This window comes from Arvicanthis niloticus, chromosome 2, assembly GCF_011762505.2.
Source record: "Arvicanthis niloticus isolate mArvNil1 chromosome 2, mArvNil1.pat.X, whole genome shotgun sequence".
NCBI lineage: Eukaryota > Metazoa > Chordata > Mammalia > Rodentia > Muridae > Arvicanthis > Arvicanthis niloticus.
Window position 1 is genome coordinate 50,406,333 of NC_047659.1, and position 23,463 is coordinate 50,429,795.

The 23,463-nt window shown below is 36.9% G+C and overlaps 1 protein-coding gene across 2 annotated transcripts in view; it reads left to right on the plus strand.

Moving 5' to 3' along the window:
• Positions 1-13,157, plus strand: part of Mtx2 (metaxin 2) — a 62,095-nt gene extending 48,938 nt beyond the window's left edge. Inside the window, exons 5-10 of one of the 2 annotated variants that reach the window (XM_034496230.2) lie at positions 4,345-4,421; positions 5,817-5,909; positions 6,373-6,411; positions 6,798-6,923; positions 7,888-7,964; positions 12,735-13,157. In XM_034496230.2, the coding sequence (XP_034352121.1) occupies positions 4,345-4,421; positions 5,817-5,909; positions 6,373-6,411; positions 6,798-6,923; positions 7,888-7,964; positions 12,735-12,906 (584 nt within the window). In that variant the 3' untranslated portion in view covers positions 12,907-13,157. The remainder of the gene's footprint in view (positions 1-4,344; positions 4,422-5,816; positions 5,910-6,372; positions 6,412-6,797; positions 6,924-7,887; positions 7,965-12,734) is intronic. The other variant, XM_076928925.1, reaches the window with a different exon arrangement.
• Positions 13,158-23,463: the final 10,306 nt, after the last annotated feature.

The window sequence follows — 23,463 nt, forward strand, 5'->3', positions numbered from 1 at the left end:
GAGCTAAGGAGGGGTGGGTAGGTTTCTCATCAGCTGGGCTATGTGGGTGTCGGTGTCCAAGCCTACAGGGCTATTTGGATGAGATTTTCACCTGTGTCCCTGGTTATTGCAGACCTCTAGGAGGCATGCTGGCTGTTGGGTGTGGGAGGGTATCAGGCCTGCTAATTTGGCCTGGGTGGAAAAGTGGACCAGAAGGGTGAATCTGTTTATTATTCAACATACCTCAGTTATCTTTGCTGCAGAACAGGTCGAAGAAGAAAGCTCATGAAGTGTCAAAATTGTCACTGGGTCTTAGTCACTGAAATGGCTCTTTTTCAACTTTCTTTTTTCTAGTGTTTAGAATATTTTTATTAAAGCTTCACTTTTTTAAGTGATAAGAGTGATCTATGTGTTATATGCAAGTAAATTTAAGCAGTCAGGATGATATTATGTGTTATATGCCAGTTGATTTAACTAGTGTTAAATAGGATTCAAATAATTTTGGTATAAAAACATAATGCTAATTAAATGTTAAATATACACAGATTATTTTAGTTATGGTTTTGCTGGAGCAATACTAACACAGAATCACTCCTTCATGAATAAGAGATTCTGTATAATTGATTAGTGTAAGTATGCTATATTGCATTTTTTTTCCTGGTTGAATTTTATTTGTTTGCTTTGGCCCTGTGCAACAACTTTGGCTGTCCTGGAACTTGCTTTGTAGACCAGGCTGACCTGGAACTCACAGAGATCCCAAGTGGTGGGATTAAAGGCATGTGCTACCATGCCCAGCTGCTATTTTGCTATTTATACATATAAAATTTGCCAATCTCTTCATTTCGATTTGGTGATTATTTAGGAATCTCTTGTGTTTAGCATTTTCTTTTTAACCTGCCTAAGATAGCTATACTTCATCTTGTTTCAAATTAGTATTTCCTTTATCATGATTTGGAATTATGAGTCCTAAATTTTCTTAAAAATCTGCTTGCTTGATAGTTATTTATTTTTAAATGTAAAGATTCTAGTGCTCACTGTTTAAGTGGCAACGTTCTGTTGCTATAAAGAAACACCATGACCACTGCAACTTTTATAAAGGAAACCATTTAGTTGTCGTGGCTTACAGTTCAGATGTTTAGTCCATTATCATCATGGCAGGAAGCTTGTGGCATGCAAGCAGATACGGTGCTGGAGAGGGAGCAGAGAGTTCTACATTTGGATCTGCAGGCAACAGGAAGAGTGAGTGAGCCACTGACTCTGGTTTGAGCTTCTGAAATCTCAATTTTACCCCCAGTGACACACTTCTTCCAACAAGGCCACACCTCCTAATAGTACCATGCCCTCTGAACCTATGAGTGGCATTTTCATTCAAACCACCACAGTCAGTATTTACTTCTGGCTCTCTTGGCACTCTCTCTGTAGACCAGGATAGCCATGAACTCATAGAGATCCATCTGTGTCTGTCTCCTGAGTGCTAAGATTAAAGGCATGCACCACCACACTCAGTTTTTAATGCACTTTTAAAGCAGAGAACATAGAAAACTTTGGATAAAAGTTAGGAAGTCATTAATTTTGTAACTTTGTCCAGTTAGTAACCATTTCCTTGGGAAGTTTTACTTCTCTTTGAACTTCAGTGACCTCAGGTTACATGAGATTATTCAGATGAGATGACATTTAAGTTTCTAGATAACATTCTCTGAATATACAAACTTATTTGACAATATGTTATTGCTTTCTTTAGGGGGAAAAGAAGAGAAGTAATTAGGGCTAGAGAGATGGCTCAATACTTAACTGTACATGTATGTGGCCCAGAATTCAGATCCCCACATAAAAAGCTGGGCCTTTTAGCACCTGTCAGCAGTCCCAGTGTCAGGAAACAGAGGTAAGGCAATCTAGCTAATCCTTGAGCTCTAAATCCAGTGAGAGACTGTTTCAAAATCACAGTAAGGTGGAGACTGATAGAAGAATAATAAAGGACAGTGATGTCAACCTTTGACCTCTGTACACTCATAGTTGCATGGGTGAATGCACGCGCACGCGCACACACACACACACACACACACACACTATAGAGTGTAGAGGAATTTTAATCTGTGTACTTGGGTGCTCTGGCAAGGGATCACATCCAAAGACTACCTAGGTCTGTATAATAATACACTTTTAATCCCTGTAATTGGAATATAGACATGCCTTTAGTACACACCTTTAATACAAACAGTGACATCTGATTGGGGGACAGACAAAGTGACTAATCAGAGAAAGATTTGACAGAATGAATCAGATAGGATATGCCCAACTCTCATGAGCACAGACAAGAAAGAGAGGCTACTTAAAAGCAGTGCAGGGAGAGCAGTAGTGTTGAGTTCAGTTGAGGTCCTGCAGTTCTGGTCAATTTGTGCATTCAGTTCAGTTCTTGGAATTCAGAGGCAGAGCAATTCAGTCAGAAGCTGAGAGAAATCAATTTGAATCGGTCAGTTTGGAGAGGAGTTTGAACCAGCCAGCCAGAGTTCAGAAAGCGCTAGAAAGGGTGACTTTATTCAGCAGTAAGTCTTGGAGGCGGAAACATTCTAGGCCTAAGTTAGCAGATAGAAGCTGGAAGCTGAAGCTTTCAAGATCCAGGCTTAACAGAAGATTAGATTGTACAGAGGCTAGAAGCTTCCAGGCCTAGGCCTGGGGATAGTTACGTAAAGACAATGCTCTGGGTTCAGCCCACACCATGTATTCATAAAGCTTGGGTACGGCTCTCTTCTCATCCCATCATGGAAGGAAATAGAAGAAATGTTTACAACACACACACACACACACACACACACACACCTTGTCAAATAATAAAAATCTTAAACATCATACTTTATTAAAATACCTATTTGTCTAGACATGAAACAGTTTTTTTTCCCAGAATCTCAGACCTGTATTTACACTAATAAAGATTTTTTTCTAAGTCAAATTCAAACAACAATATAGCCTAATGTTTATCCAATGTTTATCCAGTTTAGATTCTCTTTCTCCTGATTTATAAAGCAGTAGAAAGAATTCACCATTTGTAATAGAAATATGTCAGTTGAGTGTTGTGTCCCCAAAGGCTTGCCCTTTCTTTGTAGTGTTATCATATAGATGCAGATGAAGCTTTTATTGGTGCTAGGCACCTCATCCATTACCCTCAGGCTGACTAAGCCAGAGAGAAGTGAATATACTGAAAAGTAGCAGGAAGAAACCTGCTGTTAATATGAACTCTGGTTGAACTAAGTCTGGCAGCAGGTTCTGTCCTTTCACATTTAAAGTAGAGTAAGACACTTTTCTTCTTTTTCTTTAATAACTGTACTAAGCATTAATGCTTATTAAAATGGAATATTACTCCTAATGTGGCATTCACTTAAAGACACCAGTTTTTTCCTCCCTCTTTCTCTCATTCACTCCTTCTACTCAGATGTGAATCTAAGGCCTCATATATGTTTGTCAAACACTAGCCCTAAGCTGAGCTATGTGCCTTAGTGTTACCATTTTAATAAGCTTACTGTTTTGTTCTATTTTCTCTCATGTATTGGAAACATAATTCAAACTAGCATGCCCTTTAAGATAGTAAATTCTTTGAGTTAAAGAAATTAATGCATTGTTATATGCTTAAAATATTGATTTCATTGGGTATCAGATTTAAAAATAGAAAGTATAAAAGTAATCTTTTTGAAAATTACATTTCCCAGCATCCAGGAGACAGAGGCCAGTGGATCTCTGGGAGTTTGAGGCCAGTATGGTCTGCATAGTGAGTTACAAGTCAGCCAAGACTACATAGTGAAACCCTGTTTCAGACAAAACAAAACCATACTTTTAGTGTAGATTGAGGTTTTTGCACTGTACTGTGATGAGAAATCCCATTTAAAATTCTTGAAAGTTTTTAGTGATCTTGAACTAGTGTCCTGGCCTGGTCCACGTAGTATAAGTAATTGAGTAATTGTTATAGAGTTAGCTCAGAATCGAGAACATGGTGATTTCTTTATATATTCCACCAAGAACTCTAGAAATGAATCCACTTGTTTGTCTACTTTTTAGTTTTTGAATTTTAAGAAAGAGTGTTACTTTTAAGGCTGTCCTTGACCTTAGAACCCCCCTGCCTCAGCCTCCTGATTATAGGCATGTGCTACTATGCTTGGTTCTTTTGTTTTAAAATTTATTGGCAATCACTGCTTAAAATTTGAAGATTTCAGCAGATGCTTCTGGCTTTAATTTGGAAAATTATAATTTCATAATATTTCTTTATAAATAAAGCATTTCTGAGTTTTCTTGTTAATTTTTATTTATTTATTTTTTTTACTAGTACAAACTTTAATTTACTGAAGCTGTTTTCTCACATCTTTTTGCCCTCAACAGGAAAAGTACCTTTTATTCATGTGGGAAATCAAGTAGTGTCAGAACTTGGCCCAATAGTTCAATTTGTTAAAGCCAAGGTAAGGAGAAAATACTGAATGCATTTGACCAAAGTCACTTTTAAGTAACTTTTTCATATTTAGTGTTTCTTAATATCTTCATCAAGTCTTAAACTAGCTTTATAAAATGCTGATGTGAATTATTAGAAAATATTTCTAAACTGTAAGTTGAGCGGTTCTTCATAATATAAACCAATAGCAGAGATGTCAGGGGTTTTTTTTTTGTTTTGTTTTGTTTTGTTTTTTTGTTTTTTTGTTTTTTTGTTTTTAGAAAATGGCAGGTGTTTTCTAATAAAGGGTATGAGTTTCTGTCATAAATGAAGCTTTTAAGTTCTTATAAAAGATCTAGTTATTTTTGAGAAGGGAGATATAGGATTTGTTTTGAAATTGAAAGTATTAAGTTACCTACGTGAGTGATTCTGTTCATTGGCTTAATTTAGATCTTAACAGTTAAGAAGCACTTTCATTAATGTTTATAGAAACATTCTTCTGGACTTTTTCATGGCTAGAAAACCAGACTATACTATTATGTGTTATTTTGTCCTTTAAAGTTGCCAATATGTTTAAAAATGATTCTATATTAATGACTATACATAGATACACGTCTTTAAAATTGTTACAGTTTTCTGTTGTATTGCATGCATTATGTAGTTTTTCAGTGGGCATTTGGATGTAGACCATTTATTTTGTGAGTATTAAAATAAATTTTCTTTTACATAAACTTCTGTATACTTGTTTCATTAAGATAATTCCTTGATGGTCATGGTGTTTTGTGCCTTTAATTCCAGCACTTAGAAGTCAGATCTCTGTGAATTTGAGGCCAAATTGTTCTACATAGTGAGTTCCAAACTAGCCAGGTCAACATATTAAGACCCTGACTCAAACATAGCAAACAAGAAGATGAGTTCCTGAAGGTGTTACTGTGATGCTTTGGCATATACCTTTTAATAATATAGAGCAGATTGTCAGATTGAACTAAATAAAAACTATGCCATTTCTTCATTTCTACAGTGTCTTAGAGAGTTCTGACATCTTCTCTTTCCCCCTTTGATGTCTTTACTAACATTGGCTTTTGTTTTAATTTTTTTCATCTTTGCCCATTTTATAAGTAGCACATGTTTTGGTACTTTTGTTTTTAAGTCCTGAAAAATGCATGGCTTACTACTGATCAGTTTGTTTTCTGCTTTATGAAATAATTCATTCTATAATTTTATCTATTAAATACATTTCTGCACTACTACTTAGTAGTGATTGAGTACTAGGTATACCTTTATACACAATAATTTTGTTCAAAAAAGCATTCTGGAAATTAATTCACTGGACACTTAAATATTATATTGTTTTATTAGTAAGATACCCGAAAGATTTTGTATATTTAATACGATACTCTTTTAAAATTTTTTAAATTCCCTTTAGGGCCATTCTCTTAGTGATGGGTTGGATGAAGTCCAAAAAGCAGAAATGAAAGCCTACATGGAATTAGTCAACAATATGCTGCTGACTGCAGAGGTATAAGAGGCTTGAGATAAAATATAATCTATATTCTCATATAAAAATTTCCTTCCAGGGCTACTATAAAGCCATTGAGAAGTGGGACAGACTCTCAGGCTGGGGTGGTCATTTGAATTGTTTAATTGTTATCTATAAACAAGTTTCTTGATATTTTCAGCTCTAGTTTTTCTGCTCGTAAGGAGTCTTGCCTACTCACTGTTCAACTTCAGCCATTTGGAGTTTACTTTAATAATTCCTATAAAATAATGATGTTTAGACATATATTCTGTAAGTAAGAAATGTTTTCTGTAAAGGACTGCCAATGAATTTAATAATTCTGTGCAGTGAATTAGCCAAAAAGAAAAAACTCATATATTTGATTCACGAAGTTGACTTATTAGATATTACTATGGCAAGAGATAACTTTGATCCTTTTCTTTTCAGTATTTTAAAGTTTCAGTGACTGTTCCTTTGTTTCTAGTTGTATCTCCAGTGGTGTGATGAAGCTACAGTAGGGGAGGTGAGTGGTTCTGCAGCATTTATCTTAATTAAAATTTAATGAGAAAACACTTTTGCTCAGAATCGCAAGTCCCTACTCATAAATGAAACATTGTGGTTTATACCATTAGCGAGACAGTTTTTCACTTACTTTAATTTTGCTTGCACATACATTTTAGGGAAGCTATGTGTCATTGTTTGATAGAACTGGTTGTAAAGTACATAAAGTTTATATATTTTTAAAGGGAATGGTTTAAAATTTTAATTTTTTATACTATAAGCTATATATTTTTTTCAGACTGCTTTATGTATATTCTCTAGAAATACATACTTTTAAAAATTCTGTTTGTAAAAATGTGTTTTTAGTTTTTTTGAAAGATTCTACATTTGACAGTCTTTTTTCTTTAGATCACTATTGCTAGGTATGGATCTCCTTATCCTTGGCCTCTGAACCACATTTTGGCCTATCAGAAGCAGTGGGAAGTCAAACGTAAGATGAAAGCTATTGGATGGGGTAACAAGACTCTGGACCAGGTCAGTACATATTAGAGTTTAAAGAAGCTTCCACTCTTATGTATCAAAAATGACATTACTTTACAAAAATAATTTCGATGTAATATTGTAACATCAACAGCAAAATACTTGCTATTATTTATCTCCTGTAATGTAGTTTTATTTCTTTTATGAAAGTTACATGTTTATTTGCCTATAGAGTATAAATGACAAAATTTTCTGAAATCCTGCCACCGCAGAATTGCCTCTCCCCATTTAGAGAATATTTTTCTAGATGTCTTAGCAATACTGTCCTCTGATGGGATCATATTATGCCTGCTGTTCTGTAACTTGATTTTTCTCCATCTAAATAGTATATTATGGAAATCTTTTATGTCAATAAATAGATCTGGAGAATCAGAGCTTTAAAAAACTTTACTAAGTTTATTAAGTATTTAATTTATCTTTTAGTGGGGGCTTAAGTTTACTAAGGTATCAAAAAATTTTTAAAAATGTAAATTTTCAAGGTGGAGGTTGAGCATCTTTAAGCTAACTGATGTTCTTTTTGCCAAAACTACCCCTGATTTCTAGCCAGCAGTCTTACTGATGTGTGCTACAAGGGGCTTAGTGAGTGACTGTGGGTAGAGTGAGACCAGTCTCCAGCAGCCTTCATCTTGTCATGTTCATGGGTCCACCTTCCCCCTTTAAATGTGAGCAAAATCATTGAATATGTGGACTCAGGAAAACACTGTTGAGAGAATAAAATTTTGAGAGAAAAACTGTTGGTAAATAGTCATCCTCATCAGTAACTTAAATGTGCTTTAATGGTCTTTACTTTCAAATTCCCACTGATATCAAAAACATTATTTATGCCATGTATGTGGTCTGTAGCCTTAAAAAGTTAAGCGGAGTCTGTTTTTGTCATAAACTATGATACAAATAGTCTTACGTACTGTATTGTTTTGCTAATTTTTATACTTTTCTTTTTGGTTCACTGCTTGTGTAGGTCTTAGAAGATGTAGACCAGTGCTGTCAAGCCCTTTCCCAAAGGCTGGGAACACAGCCTTACTTCTTCAATAAGCAGTAAGAAGTTTTATTGTTGTGATATGTCTTTGCTTCATGTAAAGGTTACAAAGGTCTTGTATCACAAAGGTATTATTTTTCAGGAAGTACTTCTCTCTTCTTGGTGGGGACTTGTTATATAAGAAAGGGCTCCAGCTCTGTGTTGGGAGCTTTCTGTCCACAGATTTTATTCTTAAGCAGCAGTACACATTACAGAAGAAAAAAGTAAATATAAAAGACTCACTTTTAAATTTCATTTTTGTACTCATTAAATATTTATCCTCTCTTGGCTGTTAGACATAATGCTGGCTTTGGGGAACTAAAATTTCTAAAATTCAGCCCTTGTCATTTAGTTTTCTTAAGGTCAGTCTTATAAATCAATCAATTATTCCATGATTGGACAAAGATTTTGATAGAGACAGTTCAAGGTGCTATGAGAAGTATAAAATATTAAATATTTTATATACAAAAATAATGAATTTGTATATACAATATAAAAAAAATACCCTTTCAAGTAAAAAAAAAAAAAGAACATGCTGCTAATAACATAGCCCTCGTCTGTAGTGGATGGTGCTTGAGGACCAGGAGGGCATTAAGAACAAGCAGTAGAGTCTTGTGAGATGGACAAGAACTGTTTATCCTTTAAATGCTATGAACATATTCTTAAATATAGACATTAAGAAGTGCAGATAAAATATCTGTATGTATGTAAATTGAGTAATTTCTATCAACAAGATTAAAAATAAATGCTAATGTAGACAAAGATTTTCCTTCATTAAAAATTATAATTTTAATGTATTAAAAGTAGTTGTCAATTTTGTGATACGGTATAAGATACAACTTAAATTAATGTTTTAATCTCAGTGGCTTTCTTAAAAGGCTATCTTTTTATCGGCTTACTGCTAAAAATAGATTCTTTAGATTGATAATTTTTTTTCATGTGTTTTTATGTGCGGTGTGCATGCATGTGTGTGAGCACATGTGTGTTTGTGTGTGCATGTATGTATAGGCATGTGCCTGTGGGAGCCTGAGGTTGATGTCAGAAACCTTGCTCTTCTGCTTTACTCTGTGAGGCAAGCTTTGTAGGATCTCTTATAATCAAACCCAGAACTGTTGGCAGGGCTCATCTCACTAGCTAGCTTGCAAAGATATTTTCTCTCTGCTTCTGAGGCTGCGATTATGGAGAACACCATGTCCACCTAACATTTATGTGTGCACTGGGGGTCATTGTCTTGTTTATATGGGATGTGCTTTTACTGTTGAGCCATCTCCTATCCCTAGGATAATTTTCTTTTTAATTAAAAATATATTTATTTTTATGTGTGTGCATGCTTTGCCTGGTTTGTACCTGGTTCCTGCAGAGCCAGAAGAGGGCATTAGATCTCAGAATGCTGGAGTCACAGGCAGTTACCAGCTGTGATGGGGGTGCTGGGAACCAAACCTAGGTCCATTGGAAGAGCCATTAGTGCTCTAAACTACTGAGCCATCTCTCCAGCTCCAGTAATTTAAAAAAAGCTTATTTTATTTTACCTTCTGTGTCTATGATTGGGTATGTGCATGTGAGAGCAAGTGTTTATGGAGGCGAGAGCCCTGGATAACATAGGTTCTGGGAGGCAAACACATCTTCACAAAAGCAGTTTTGCTTCCTAGTCGATAATTTTTAAGGACTTTATTTGCTATGATTTCTATCCTAAATAGGCATTCATCTTCTGTAGCCATGCTACACATCTTTTATAGTAAAAATGAATATGACAGCAATTTGGAAATATTTTAATTGTATTATTTTTTAACACATAATATAAACTACATATATATAACATAAATATAACTCAGCTTATATAAAATAATCTTATGGTAAAAATTGGGACTTCTTAATCTCTGAAGCAGGAAGCCTATAGGACTCACCAAATCCTGGAAGCTGCAGCTTTGACAACTGTGCTGTGTGTTCACTGGGTAGTCCCCAACACAAACACATAGACCCACATGTTAGCATTTTGTAGTTGTTTTTCTTTTGATACTGAATTCTTAGTAGTTTGAAAGTTGAATATATATATATATATGTGTGTGTGTGTGTGTGTGTGTGTGTGTGTGTGTGTGTGTGTGTGTGTGTGTTATTTATTGTTTGAAGTTTTTTATTTACCAATGAGGGTTTTTTTTTTGTATATTCTATTTTTTAGAGAGGATAAGAGAATAATTTTTAGTTAAAGTCATTGTCAAAGTGTTGGCAACTAGGGATTTTTTGGCATGTGACTTAGAGGAAAATTAAGGATATTACTTTTGTTAACAAGTTATATTTATACCTACAAAAGATTGGAATTTAGACAGTTGCAAAAGCAAGGCATGCATTTGATGTTTATTGGTATTTAAAAAGTAGGTATTCAAGAATTTTACCTTATGTGATACTTAGCCAGATGTTTTTTTATTAACCGGTAATTACGATTGAGGAATATATTTAGTTTTTTAGTGTCTAATCTTTTTATTTTATTTAGTTTTTGGAGATAAGGCTACTATTGTGTGGCCCTGGAACTTTCTTTGTTGCTCAGGCTGACCTCAAACCCATGGTTGCTCTTGCTTAGCCTCCCAAGTGCTGGGACTGCAGGTGTGCACGCCATGCCTGGCAGCCCGGCATTTAACCAATATTAGATGAAAGGAAACTGCATTTAGGAAAAGGTAATTTTTATTTTGTAGTTTTATTTTGTTATGGTAAAACTGGTTTTTATTTCTTTATCTGTGGCAGGAGTCATTTCTTTGTGAAACACAGTAACTTAGCTAGCAAGGCATTTACTTAAGAGAAATAGGTTAGATTCTAAATTGGAGGCCTTGAGTTCTACCCTTGGCTCTCACACATACTGAATGGTGACAGATTCTCTTTTTCTTTGTACCCTACTTTTACTTTCTAATTTTGACTTATCTACTGAGGATGTTGAGAGAAGACTTGTAAAGGAAACCAAATGATCTTTGCTTGTTTTTAGAAAGAGAGGAAAAAGAAATTAAGTGAGATCTTGCAGCAAGAACAGCAATTGAGAAAGAAGACAGCAAGTGCTTTGATTTGCATGTCTTAGTAACAGTTTTGAAGCTCACTATTTTTCTGTGTATTATTTCTAGTAATATGAAGAGATGGCAAAATAAATAATATTTGAAGAATTTTGGAGATACCTAGATAAAATTAATAGTTTTGGAATTAAGTGATACTATAAAGGATATCAGAGAAAAAGATAAAATAATAATGAATAAGGCAAAAAGAATGGGCAGGAGAAATATTTTAAATAGGAAAGGTTAGGAAAATGTTCACGTTTTACAGCACTGTTTTCATTTGACATTTAAATGAAAGAATAAATATCTAACCAAAATGATGATTCAAGACAAGGTAGCAGTAGGATTTTAAGAATAGTTTTCTAATAAAAAGTCTGCAAAGATAAAAATAGTAATACATTTGAAATACCTTAAAGATCATAGGAAGAGAATTTGCGCATGGGTGTACACACACCCATCAGTACCCACACATCCCCATATCTCACAGCCCACAAGGACCCCTTTAAGCACAAAGAATGGAAAGTTTTCTTTTTTCCTTCATTGTATAACAAAGAAATGATGCTCTTGGCATGATTCAACAATATTTTACAAGTGTTAAGTAAAGTACATTTTTGAAAAATCTTTTTACATTTATGTATGTGTGTGTGTGCAGGGATCATGTATGTTTGTTATGACACGTGTGAAGGTCAAAGCACAGCTTTGGGGAGTCAGTTCTCTCATTTTACAGCATGAGGCCCAGGGAGTGAGTTTCAATTATCAGGCATGGATGGCAGCCATTGCCTTTACTTCTGAGCCATCTCTCTGGCACAAGTGTGTTGTTGCTTTGCCGGTGTCTTTCATAACCACTAAAATAAATAAAGTATACATTATTTCAGAAAAAGTAGGTTATATGTATTTGTGTGTCACAGAGGTGAGTGGGGGCGTGACCGTGGGCAGTGGTGCAGGTGTGGAAGTCAGAGGACAACTTGGAGAAGCTGATTTCTTTCCTTCTACCATATGGGTTCCTGGGATAGAACTCAAGTCATCAGGCTGAACAGCAAGTACCTTAACCCTGTGGAGCCATCTTGCCCCTCTCACGAAGTATATTTCTTTTTTAAAACAGAATTGCGGGAACTGGTAATTTATAAAAATTAGAATGATTTCATATGAGTCACTGAAATTTGTGCCAGGTTGAATGTCTCACTTTATATAATACCCCATCATTGCATCAAAGAGGGAAGGATGCAAAAAGAAGTGATAACTGTTGTTAGAAGAAGAGTCCGCATTCTGCAGGGTACTTACTTTTCTCTTCATGTATTCAGCAAATCCGGGAGACCACAGATACTGTACTAAGAACTGGGGATATAAAGATTCGGGCAGTGCTGTCTTTAACACTTACAGATCCTGGTGAGGAAAGCAGTAAATGCAGTTTTAGAGTGGCGTAAGAAGCACATCACCTTTTTATTTATGTGATGAGCACATGGAGAGCTTGCTCTGTGCGTGCGTGCGTGCGTGCGTGCGTGCGTGCGTGCGTGCGTGCGTGTGTGTGTGTGTGTGTGTGTGTGTATCTATCTATGTGTGTGTGTTTCTTTTTTTCTAGTGTAGTTTCTGGCATTACTCAAGTTCTGAAATGGAAAAAATTTTATCAAGTTGTGAGGAGATTTATTTTTATGACTTTTTTCTTTTAAATTGATGAATAAAATGGTTTTTTAAAATAGGATGCTTTCTACCATAAAAATGAGGTACCTCTCATGCTCCTCATCTTTACTTTTATTTTAGACCTACTGAACTCGACGCTTTGGTTTTTGGCCATTTGTACACCATTCTTACCACACAGTTGACCAGTGATGAACTTTCTGAGAAGGTGAAAAACTATAGCAACCTCCTTGCTTTCTGTAGAAGGATTGAACAGCACTACTTTGAAGACCGGGGTAAAGGCAGGTTATCTTAGTTGTATGCCAATTAGTTATATTAAAAATCTAACTTTTGAAATATGTATTACTTGAACAATATGGTAGTAGTTGCAGGATCTCAAAACCAAAAACACTGTTGAAACCTCAAAAAAATTACATAATGTCATGTATGTGTTCTTTGTACTGTTATTTGTATACACCTTCACTTTGGATTGTTTGATTTGTTATGTTCTATATCTTGACACTTTCTTTCTTTATGAGCACATAAAAATAAACCTTAAGTAACTGAGTTTGTTTCATTTCCTTTGATCTTTTTGGGTACTCACAGACCTTAGAGAACAAACAGTTCTCTAAGGAAAGCAATTGATACATGTATGCTGAGACTACTGAGTACATGGTGGAACTGATCACAGGAGAGTATTGTGTAAAAGGTACACGGAGAAAGTGTGGCATCCAGTGAGGTACAGGCTGAATGTTCTTAACACCTAATTTAAATTGCATTAGCCAGTGTTTCATTGGATCTGGGGTGAGTTGAAAGAAATATTTTATAGCAAATCTCAAGAGTATTTTTTTATTTTATTTTTCTTTTTGGTAAAAAATAGGTAGTTTTCAAAGGAGTGTTGATGAGAATTTATATGCAAACACTAAGGATTATAGATTGTCTCAGATTTGTCAATGTTTTCTGTTCCATTACACATAGTGATGCTGTGAGGAATAGATGTAAACCTGTTACCAATGTGTTGAGAGTTAGTTATTTGATACTGCCTTTTTATCCTTTATGAAGAAGCATTTCTAACTCACTTAATCTTCACAGAACACTTAATGGTAATTCTTATCTCCAGTTTACAAAAGAGAAAATAGAGACACAGTTTTTAAAATTTTTCATACATGTGTACAAATATTTTAGTCACATCCATCCCCACTCCTCCAGTACCTCCCATTCTCTCCCCCACATACATCTCATCTCTCCCCCAACTTCCTATCTTTAAAAAATTATGAAATTTTTACAGCTATGTCAAATTACTCATGTGTGTGAGGTTATTCACTGTAGGTTGTGAGGCAGTCTACTGTCTGTTTCCCTCTTCCCAAAGAAGTGTCTCCCTTCCTCAGCAGCCATTAACCGCCTTGGCTTCTAGATGAGGAGTGGCGCATTGAGAGGAACCCTTCTCCCCTCCTTGCAGACAGTCTTTCTCATTATCATTTGTATTTCATCTCCAGATTAACACTTTTCTCTCTTTGAGACAGGGCTTCTCTCTGTAGACCAGGCTGGCCTCAAACTCAGAGACCCACCTGCCTCTGCCTCCTTAGTGTTTAGATTAAAGATGTGCGCCACCACTGCCAAACTTCAAGCTAAAACTTATAAGGGGTAATTTTCATCTTTCATTCCAAAAGAGTGGGGGAAAAAAAATACTGTGTAGCTTTGGCCCAGAACTCAGAGAGACTAGTCTGCCTTGGTCCTTAGGTTATAGGCCCTTGCTACCACTTCAGTTTTTACTGTTGTTGTTTTGTGTGAGTGCTTGTCTGCATGTCTGTATGTATACCAAGTGTTATACATACCTGGTACTCTCAGAGATCAAGTCCACTGTAACTGAAGTTACAGGCAGTTGTGAGCTGCAGTATAGGAATTGGGTCTGAACCTGAAAACAGCAGCTACTCTTAACCACTGAGTCCAGCCCCTAAAGTGCCCATTTTAGTCCATCCAACAAACAGCCAAGGATGTGCTGTGTAAAGTAAGTACTCTGGAGAGAAAGCAGTGTGTGAGATTTAAATCAAAATTAATCTATAGTAACAACACTGGTGGCCTGGGGCCACAGTTTTTATTCTTAATGGGTTAAATGCAGAGGGACATGTTTTTGGAAGATAATGGGAATTTATTTGATTCTAATGTTTATAAGGTGTATACATTTATCAAACTGCATTTTATTGTATGTAAATTACAGCCCAATAAAGTTTAATTAAATAATAATTTTCTTTTGTTCTCTGAGTCACAAAAAAATCGAGAGATTTTTCCTTTAAAGCTTTGGGGGTAGCCCAGGCTAATACTGAGACTTAAGGATTGTTGAGTACTGGTTACACCTGGTTATTCATCTAGGTCTTTTGCCTTCCTAGTGCAAGGAAACATTCTGGTAAATGAGCTCCAGCCAGCGCTGCTTCTTGGTTTAGATTTTTTTTTTTTTTTTTTTCACTTCAGAGACTGGTTAAACTTGACATCCAACCTGGTTATTAGTCCCCTATACCTGTTTCCTTGTCTCTTATACCACTGTGCACTTTTCAAGTGACTTGATGCTATACCACACATTGTTTTAGATAAAGTACAACAGTTTTTAGTTGAAGTCAGTACCTGGTCTGTGATTCTTGAGAATGTCTGCTTGTGGTCATACAGCTCTAGCCATATAACTGTATGCCTTGTTGCTCCATGTCTCTGTTTAGGCAGCAGTCACACACTCCATCACAGAGGTAGACAGGTATTCGTAGTGGGAGCCCTGCCATGTTAAAATTTATCCATCTATGTAATGGCATTAAAATAAAAAAGTTAAAATAAAACTACTTGTCTGTCAAACATATCTTTGGCCACATTCAACTGATTGACTCCTTTCACAAACCCATTGACTTGATTTGGGACTAAAAACTGAAGTACCAGTGGGCATGGTAGTTTGATTCCAACACTCAAGAGAGAGGCAGATAGTTCTCTGTGAGTGCAAGGCCACCCTTTTCTACATAGTGTGTGAGAGCATCCAGAGTTAGTCAGTGAAGTACCATCTCAAAAAAGGAAAAAAAAAAAAAAGAAAGAAAGAAAGAAAAAAAAAGCCATGCAAAGGAGATTGCTGGAGAGAGACAAGGGAGCTTTCTCTGGAGGACATCTTACCCCTCTGCCTGACTAAGGGCCACTGGTGCTTAAGTTGTGTCTAGTGCTAAACAATAGTAATAAAGTTGATGGCGTCATGTAGCTTTAGTTATTGGCCATTGTGAACAGCTTTCCTTTTTGGCAGTAGCAATTGTTAACTCTGCTGTGGCTTTGAGCAAAACTACATTTGTACACGATTGCAATGTTTCACAAGTAACGAGAGAACGTGTGTAGCTCCCAAATGACCCGTTACAGTGTCTAATACTTGGGTAAGAATTCCATTTTCTCATTTATTATTTGGTCAGTCACCCATTTAATATATATTTAAATGTAGGCAGAAGTGAGTTGGTGGTTTCTTTTCTCTGAAGGTACTTAGAACTGAGTGTTAGGAGCAAGAAAACCCAGCACTGGGACCGCGGAGGTGAATATTGCTGAGATGGGCTTAATGAAGCCTCAGAGGATCAGCTGGACTGTGGGCAAACGCCTCATTTCCTGTGGATATCCCCCCTCACAAGTGGAGCAGAGCTTCCTCGGTCCTCACAATTATCACCCACTTGTTCTGTAGGTCTCAAGTTGGGTTCTTTTTTTTTTCCCCTTGCATTAGTCAGGTTGAAGGATTCATGGTATTAATCACGAGTGAAGTTGTTATTTATCACCTGCTGGGTGAGAAATAATAATTTTGGCACGAGTGGGGCAGCAGGCCAGAGGTACCAAATTAAGTAAAACATCTAAACACTAGCAAGGATCATTTCTCTGATTAATGAATTGTTACAAAGAAAAAGCGCTACTCATTATCTGGTCTCACCAATACAGAATGGGGCGTGTAAGAGAAAAGAGGGCCAGCTTGCTCAGGCCAGCTTTTGTTTGTTTCATTATTTTCCCTTCTATAGAACTGTGCTGCAGTCACACCAGCTTTTGGTTTTCTTTGTTGCCAAAGCACAGAAATGGGAAAATAAGTTGTTTAAATATTACATTAGAAAATACTAAAATGATTTTTTTTTTTTGAAACAGTGTCTTAGTGTATCCTTGGCTGGCCTAGATCTCTATGTAGACTAGGTTGGCCTTGAACTCAGAGAATCCACTTGCCTTTACTGGGATTAAAGGTGTGCACCACTATAAATGGCCTAAAATGATGATTTATGTTTTTGGGGGGTAACTCTTGAGATATTAAAATGATTTTTGAAATGGGATAGGTGAATCAGCTTTAAAATGTTTAACGACTTCAGCTGCATAGAAGTCACCCCAGTCCCATTACTGGGGATTAGGCGTAGGGCTTTTTGCACTGAGGGCTAGTTCTCTCCCACTCAACTATTTCTTCAGCTTTCTCTTTAATTTTTAGTTTGAGATGGTCGCAGTAAGTTTTACAAGATGGCCTTGAACTCACTGTGGAGGCCAGGCTGAATTTGACTTAGAATCCTCCTACTTCAGATCTTACATGGCTGGGATGTGCCACCAACAAGACTCAGCTAGGTTAAAATGTTATCTAAAAATGCTAACTTGTTTACTGTTTGTTTACTATTTCTGCGGAGTACCATTGATAAAGAAGTGCTTACTTAAAACAGAGTCGGTTTTCATTTGTGGGTGTTTTGTTTGTTTTCTTGACAATTTCAAAATAGGAAAGTTTGTTTCACTCTGATTCCTCAAGAAATATTTACATTTTATAGTGGTACTAAGGACTTTGTATTCATGGTTGGAATAACAAGGAGCTGTCTTATCCTGCCTTAAGTAACTAAAGAAACCAGGTAGAGTAGCTGGAGTAAAGGTTTCAAGACACTGAACAAAATTCAGAACATCGATCCTTTCCTTAAGGGAAGCAGCCCCCAGCTTCTGCCTAAAGGGCATTTCTGGGCTACCCAGAGAAGGTGAGAGCCCAAGGAGAAGCCAGCAGTCTCCCCAAGTTGAGAATTTATAAAGCAGAGTCTTGGAGGGACGACACCTGCATAGAGAACTTTGGAGGTCTTTTGTTTTTTTCATCTTTTACCAAGTGTTGGCTGCACCATGCATATGGAGAAACCACCTGGGATCCAGCAAAGAACTCTAGGGAAAACCCTACAGAACAGTCTTGCTCTCACAGAAGGCTGCACATGGTCTGAGTTCCTGCTAGTGAGAGTAGAAAGGCCACCAACGTACAGAGCATCATATAGATGTTTCAGAAGGATATCGCTTGCCTTACTGTTTCATGTAGAGAGTAGAGGAAGTGCTGAGTTATTGTTTATTATTGACATATCAAGGAACCAGTGCCTCAGACCCATGGGGGTGGCAAAGTCTTCCGAGGTCAGGTTAAGAAGAATGGCAGAGCTGCCTTTTAGTTCAAGTACAGATGCTAACTAATGATTAACCATGAGCTGAAACCAGTATGTCCAGAAACCATCAGGCACAGCTTACCCTTCCCAGACAACTGCAACCCAAGATTGTTACCCCACAGATCTAACTGAGATTTCTGGTTTAGCTAACACTCTGAGTTAGCTATTGGCATGTCTTCATCGAAACACAAGGTCCACCCAATCCTATCTTTTCTTTATATGTGTCTATTGTTTGTTCATTTCCTGGCATTCTAGGTTAGTCCCTAAGCTGTGTAGGTCATGGAAGTTAGGGCCTAATTAGGCCTCTACTAATGGCTGAATAGACCCAGTAAACAAAGCTGGGGCGGGGGGCGGGGGGAATGGATCTTAGCAAGTAACATTTTAAAACAGCCTTGCATCAGTTAAGGAACACAAAAAAAATCTCTAGTACCTAATAATATACAATTATGTGTCTGGAATCCAATGAGGAAAAAGAAAAAAACAAAATGTATAAGGAAACAAGAAAAATCAGTTGGTAGGACTAGGCCTAGAAATGGCACATGTAAAGAGACAAAGGCGTGCAGTGATCATGCTTCATATGCTTGAGAACATGTGCTAAGGACTGAATACAAAGAAACCGGGATTATATAGTTTGCTCAGAAAGTGTATTTTAGTAAGTATTGAAGGTCTTGAAAAATTGTGTTTTCAAACAAGAGAAAAAAAATCCTGAATGACAGATTCAATTGCTAAACTTTATTGTTGCATTAGAAATTACCTTGTGATTTTTTTATATCATGTGTATCTATGTATAGATCTATGTGTGTATATATAGTTATATATGAGAATAAACTTTTCTTTTTAATTTGGTATTTTGTTAAAGCTTTATAATGTATCTGATAATTACTGTACATTAATAACATATCTCTGCTTCCTGTGGTCTTTAATAGTAATTAAAGAACACTATTTCCATGCCCACCTAATCACAATACAGTATATCAAATGAGACCTTCACTTCTGAAATAGTCCAGGAAAAAAGAGTGACTTTATTTTAAGCTCCTTTGACAATGATTAACATGGAAGATTATATATAGTACTTAAAGTAACTAACTTTAAAAAAAAATATCAAGTCAAAAGCATCTTTAATAGAAGGGTCATCAAGTATATCTGTGTTTAGTTTCCTATTGTAGTACCAGGATTAAAACCACAAATATGAAAACCATCCACTAACAAAACTCAGCTAGCGCTTCTAAGAACTGAAAATTGAACTGCCATAAGATTGATTTATACTTTTCCTGGGTATGTTCCTGAAGGAATCCAAGTCAGGATATAATAAAGATACTGCAAATCTGTGACAAAAAGTGACAGCAAATGTCATAGATTGCTAAAGTAGTGTGGTTGACACAAAGTTTCTCTGAAGCCACCATGGAAGATGAATTTAGAAGTGTATATTGGGACTAGGTCACAAAGGGTTTTGAGGGTATTTAAATAATTTAGACATTTACACATGTTTGTTTTAGATAAACCTGTGCATGGAAATTGAACTGGACTTGGAATCAAAAGACTCCTGGCTCCAGTTTCCAGTTGGTAGCAGCATACATGTGTCGGACAGCGCAGTCCCTCTCTGAGTCTGAGCCTTCTCATGTACAGAGCGGAACTCTTAACACTGCGTCCATCTACCTCACTTATCTTGGTGTAAAGAGCAAATAGGTGTTGTGAAGGATGGAGTGCTCCAGAAACTCAAGTGTTATTTTTATTGGAGAAAAGAATATGATGACGGCTATTAAGCAAGAAGTAGTGTACAGTACACCTGTAACCAAGAAACAGACAGATTATTTTATTAAGCTTATGTAGCAAGTGCCTGAATCAGGAAGATAGAAAAAAGAACACAGAGGGGCCAGTTCTGAGAAAAGTTTGGAAGGGAAGGCCAGCATATATGAAAGGTCATTGGATGTGATGTAAAGATGGGGTCCAGAGTGTTAGAAAAACGAAGGACATTATTGAGAGATTTAAGAGATCAGTTTTGGGTGTGTTGAGTTAGTTGGACATGCAAAGGAAAGTCTCCATGAGATTTTAATCAGCACTGATTTTTCATAGTCCAATAAAGCTGCCCAGGAATCTTTTGCAATATAACAGATATTCAGTAACCAGGTACTTGATATTTTAAGGCCATAAGACAACAAAAGGCCTGGAAATGGAGGAGCCTTGACAATGCTCACTTAATAGCATGTAAATTGAGCTTGTCAGAATAAGCTTCTAGGGGGTTGTTGGCCACATCATACAAACTCCCTAAATCTAATTTCACAAAATCCACCATGCTCATTTTGGTTCTAATTTTATTGTTAACATATGTATGCTCTGTTTTTCCCATTTTGCCATTAATTGAAAGAGTAACAGGTAATCACAAGTGGCAAATATTGATGGGGATTTTGTTAACTGTCTTTTAAAAAAAAAGTTCTGTTAATTGAACTCAGGGCTGCATGTGTGCTGGACAGACATTCTATCGTCTAGCTATAGCCCTGCCCATTGACTGTTATTTTCAATTGTGAGTGTTTAATTTCTGGAAGTCATGTTGAAACACCACCAAGACACCTTTGATGGCTCTGGATCTCAAAGCAAACCTGGTCTGATGTGTAATGTTTGCTTTTTAGAATGCTTGTCTTTTTTTTTTTTTTTAATTTGCATGTGTGTGTGTGTGTGTGTGTGTGACAGTTTTGTGCGTATATAATGCAGTGTTTATTCGTATCCCCTACCTTCTTTTCTATCCGTTATCTCCACCTTTTCCCTATAGATCCCCCCTCCCTTTTTTTTTTTTTTACATTTGTGCCTTTTTGTTTTATGACCCTCTGGTTTTAAACAGGAAGCTCTGTGTGACTGAAACCATCCTTTGGAGTCTGATGGGCTCACTGTTACACATTGAAAGCCTCTCTCCATCCACAATTGGCTGTTAACAGGCCTAGACTTAGGCAGGCGCACTGCAGGCAGCTGAAGCTGCCGAGGGATCTTACCTGCCATGGCTGTATTGGGCTCTGAAGATAGCATTTCGAATCTCTCTTCCCTCTCTGTTGGTTCTTACATTCTTTCCACTCTCTTCCCCAGTGTCCCCCAAACAGTCCCACAGAGGGAGTGGTGTGGTGGACATCCTGTTCAGGGCTGGCCACTACACCATCATTTAGTCTAAGGATGCTGAACACCCATAAAGCATCTGCATTTGCCACCTTTCACTGTCTGCATCCAGAGCTGTAGGTGCCAGTTTTGGTTTAGAACTTACTTTTGAATTAAAATTAGAGACTTGGATCAATCTTCAAAATCCATATTTGGAGGCTGTTTTAAAGTCTGAATATGTTCAATGGCGGAGGATGAGAAATAAATGCCACACATCTTCATCTAGGGAGTTTGTGTCCATGTGAATTTTATAGTAAAACAAACCCATCTGCTTCTGATTAATTTATACTCCACCCAGAAAAATGATTCTGTGGCTTGTTATTTGGTGTCCAAACAGACTCCATTGGGATTGTCTTCAAATTCTTAGTTATTCCTCTCTATTATTCCTTCTCCCACCCAGATAAAGATGGAGACTAGGAAGGTTGGAGAAAAATGCTGTGTTCTATTTGAATGCAATGTCTGGATTTAAAAGGAAACGAAAATGCTCCTTAAAAGCAAAAATAAAACCTGCAATCTCAACAGTTTGAACAAATTAAATATTTAAACATTTATTTTGTGTGTGTGCGTGTCTGGGGTGTATGATTGTGTACAGATGTGATACATGTATGTAAGAAAACTCTGTTGACATGTTCCTGGATCGGCAGTGATCCACAGAGGTGCTGGCTTGTTGTGGCACTTTGTAGGGAAGGAGCTCAGGTCTATAGCAATAGCAAACCCTCAAATGAATTGTATCTGCTAGTTGGAGCAGTACCCTGCTCTGTTCACAACTGGGGATAACAAATATGCCCTGTACGTTCTTTTCCAAAAGAACAAAACGCAGGTCATTTCTAAGGCATTTGGCACAGCAGTCAAGCAGGGCCAACAAGCTTCCCCCTTTATCAAAATACATTCATTCCTGTTTTCAAATTGCTGTTTTTGAGTCCTAAATCTCTACCCACACTAATTTCTGTGGGTCAGACTTTGACCCTGATTGGAAGGAAATCTGGAGTCAGATATTCACAGCGGAGCGCTTCCACCTTCCCGTGTGTCAGAAGCCATATTGCTGCAAATGCCTCACACACCTAGGAGTGCGGCTTGTGGAACTGATGAGGTGAGAGCGCTGCACAGCGGCGCGGGCCCGGTAATCACAGGACTGAGGAAACACATACATCATCTGCCACACAGGTTGGCATTTCAAGTAAAAAACCTTCACACTGTGTAAGGTGTTGGACAAATGATGGCCATATGCATGTTTGTCTGGGTGCAGATGGCTCAGTGTTCTAGAGAGGAGAAAGCTGAGCTCGGCTCTTTTTTGCAGACAGTTTAATATTGGTGACACAGTTTATGTCCTCTGCAAAAACAATAATGGAACGGAAGGTGACATAAATTATTTGCAAATCGTTTGACATATGCAGGGCACTGTCCTTGCAATAATCACCATCAGTCTGTCAGTTTAAGATATGAACCGTGCCACGGCCATTTTATATCACTGTGTTAAAGCTTTCACATGCTGTAATTTCACAGATTTGTTCTGTGGGGATCCACGGCAACACAAATCATATTGGATTGTGTTTAGTCATGTACTGTATCATGCACATTGCTTAGATACAAACAAAAGCACACATTCCATAGGATGGGGGTTTTGAGGTAGTCTCTTCCATTTCCAATCTTTGGAAGTTGGTGCCTGAATAAAATGCCCCGTCAATACGATTGCTCAACTTTAGTTCATTTCTCAGGTTAAATGAGATTATTTATGGGGGTGTTAGTTTCCTAACTACCAAGCTATCCAGACTGTACAGAATTAAAAATGGTTCACCACAAGGATATTTCTTAACTATGTTTCCTAATAAATTCACAAAGTTAGTATGCAAGTACCCAACTATATGTCAGAACCTCCCATTAATTTTGTATATGGCATTCTTGCATACATTTTCAGCCCAACAATATAACTGCAAATGGTGATTAACTAGCAGGCTGTGTTGTCCTTGCTTCTATTGTGTGACTTAATGCCATGTGTCATGTTTTACTTATTGAGCAGTTGATGCCAATCGGTGTTGAGAACTGCACTTTACAGTGTAACCACATGGAGCAAATGTTTGAAGTGTGTCGGAGTCATTGCTGTAGCACACATATTTGGAGCAATTGATAAATGACCTTTAGAGAGGGTTTCTCAATTTCCTAGAGTTTATAAGAAAACTATAAATTCTACAACATGGCACTCAGAATTCGAGTACGAAATTTTCAAGAGAAATATGATTTGTTTTATTTGGCAAAGTTACTTCCACTCTGTTATATCAACAAAGCTGCATCTGCTGTCTCTCATTACA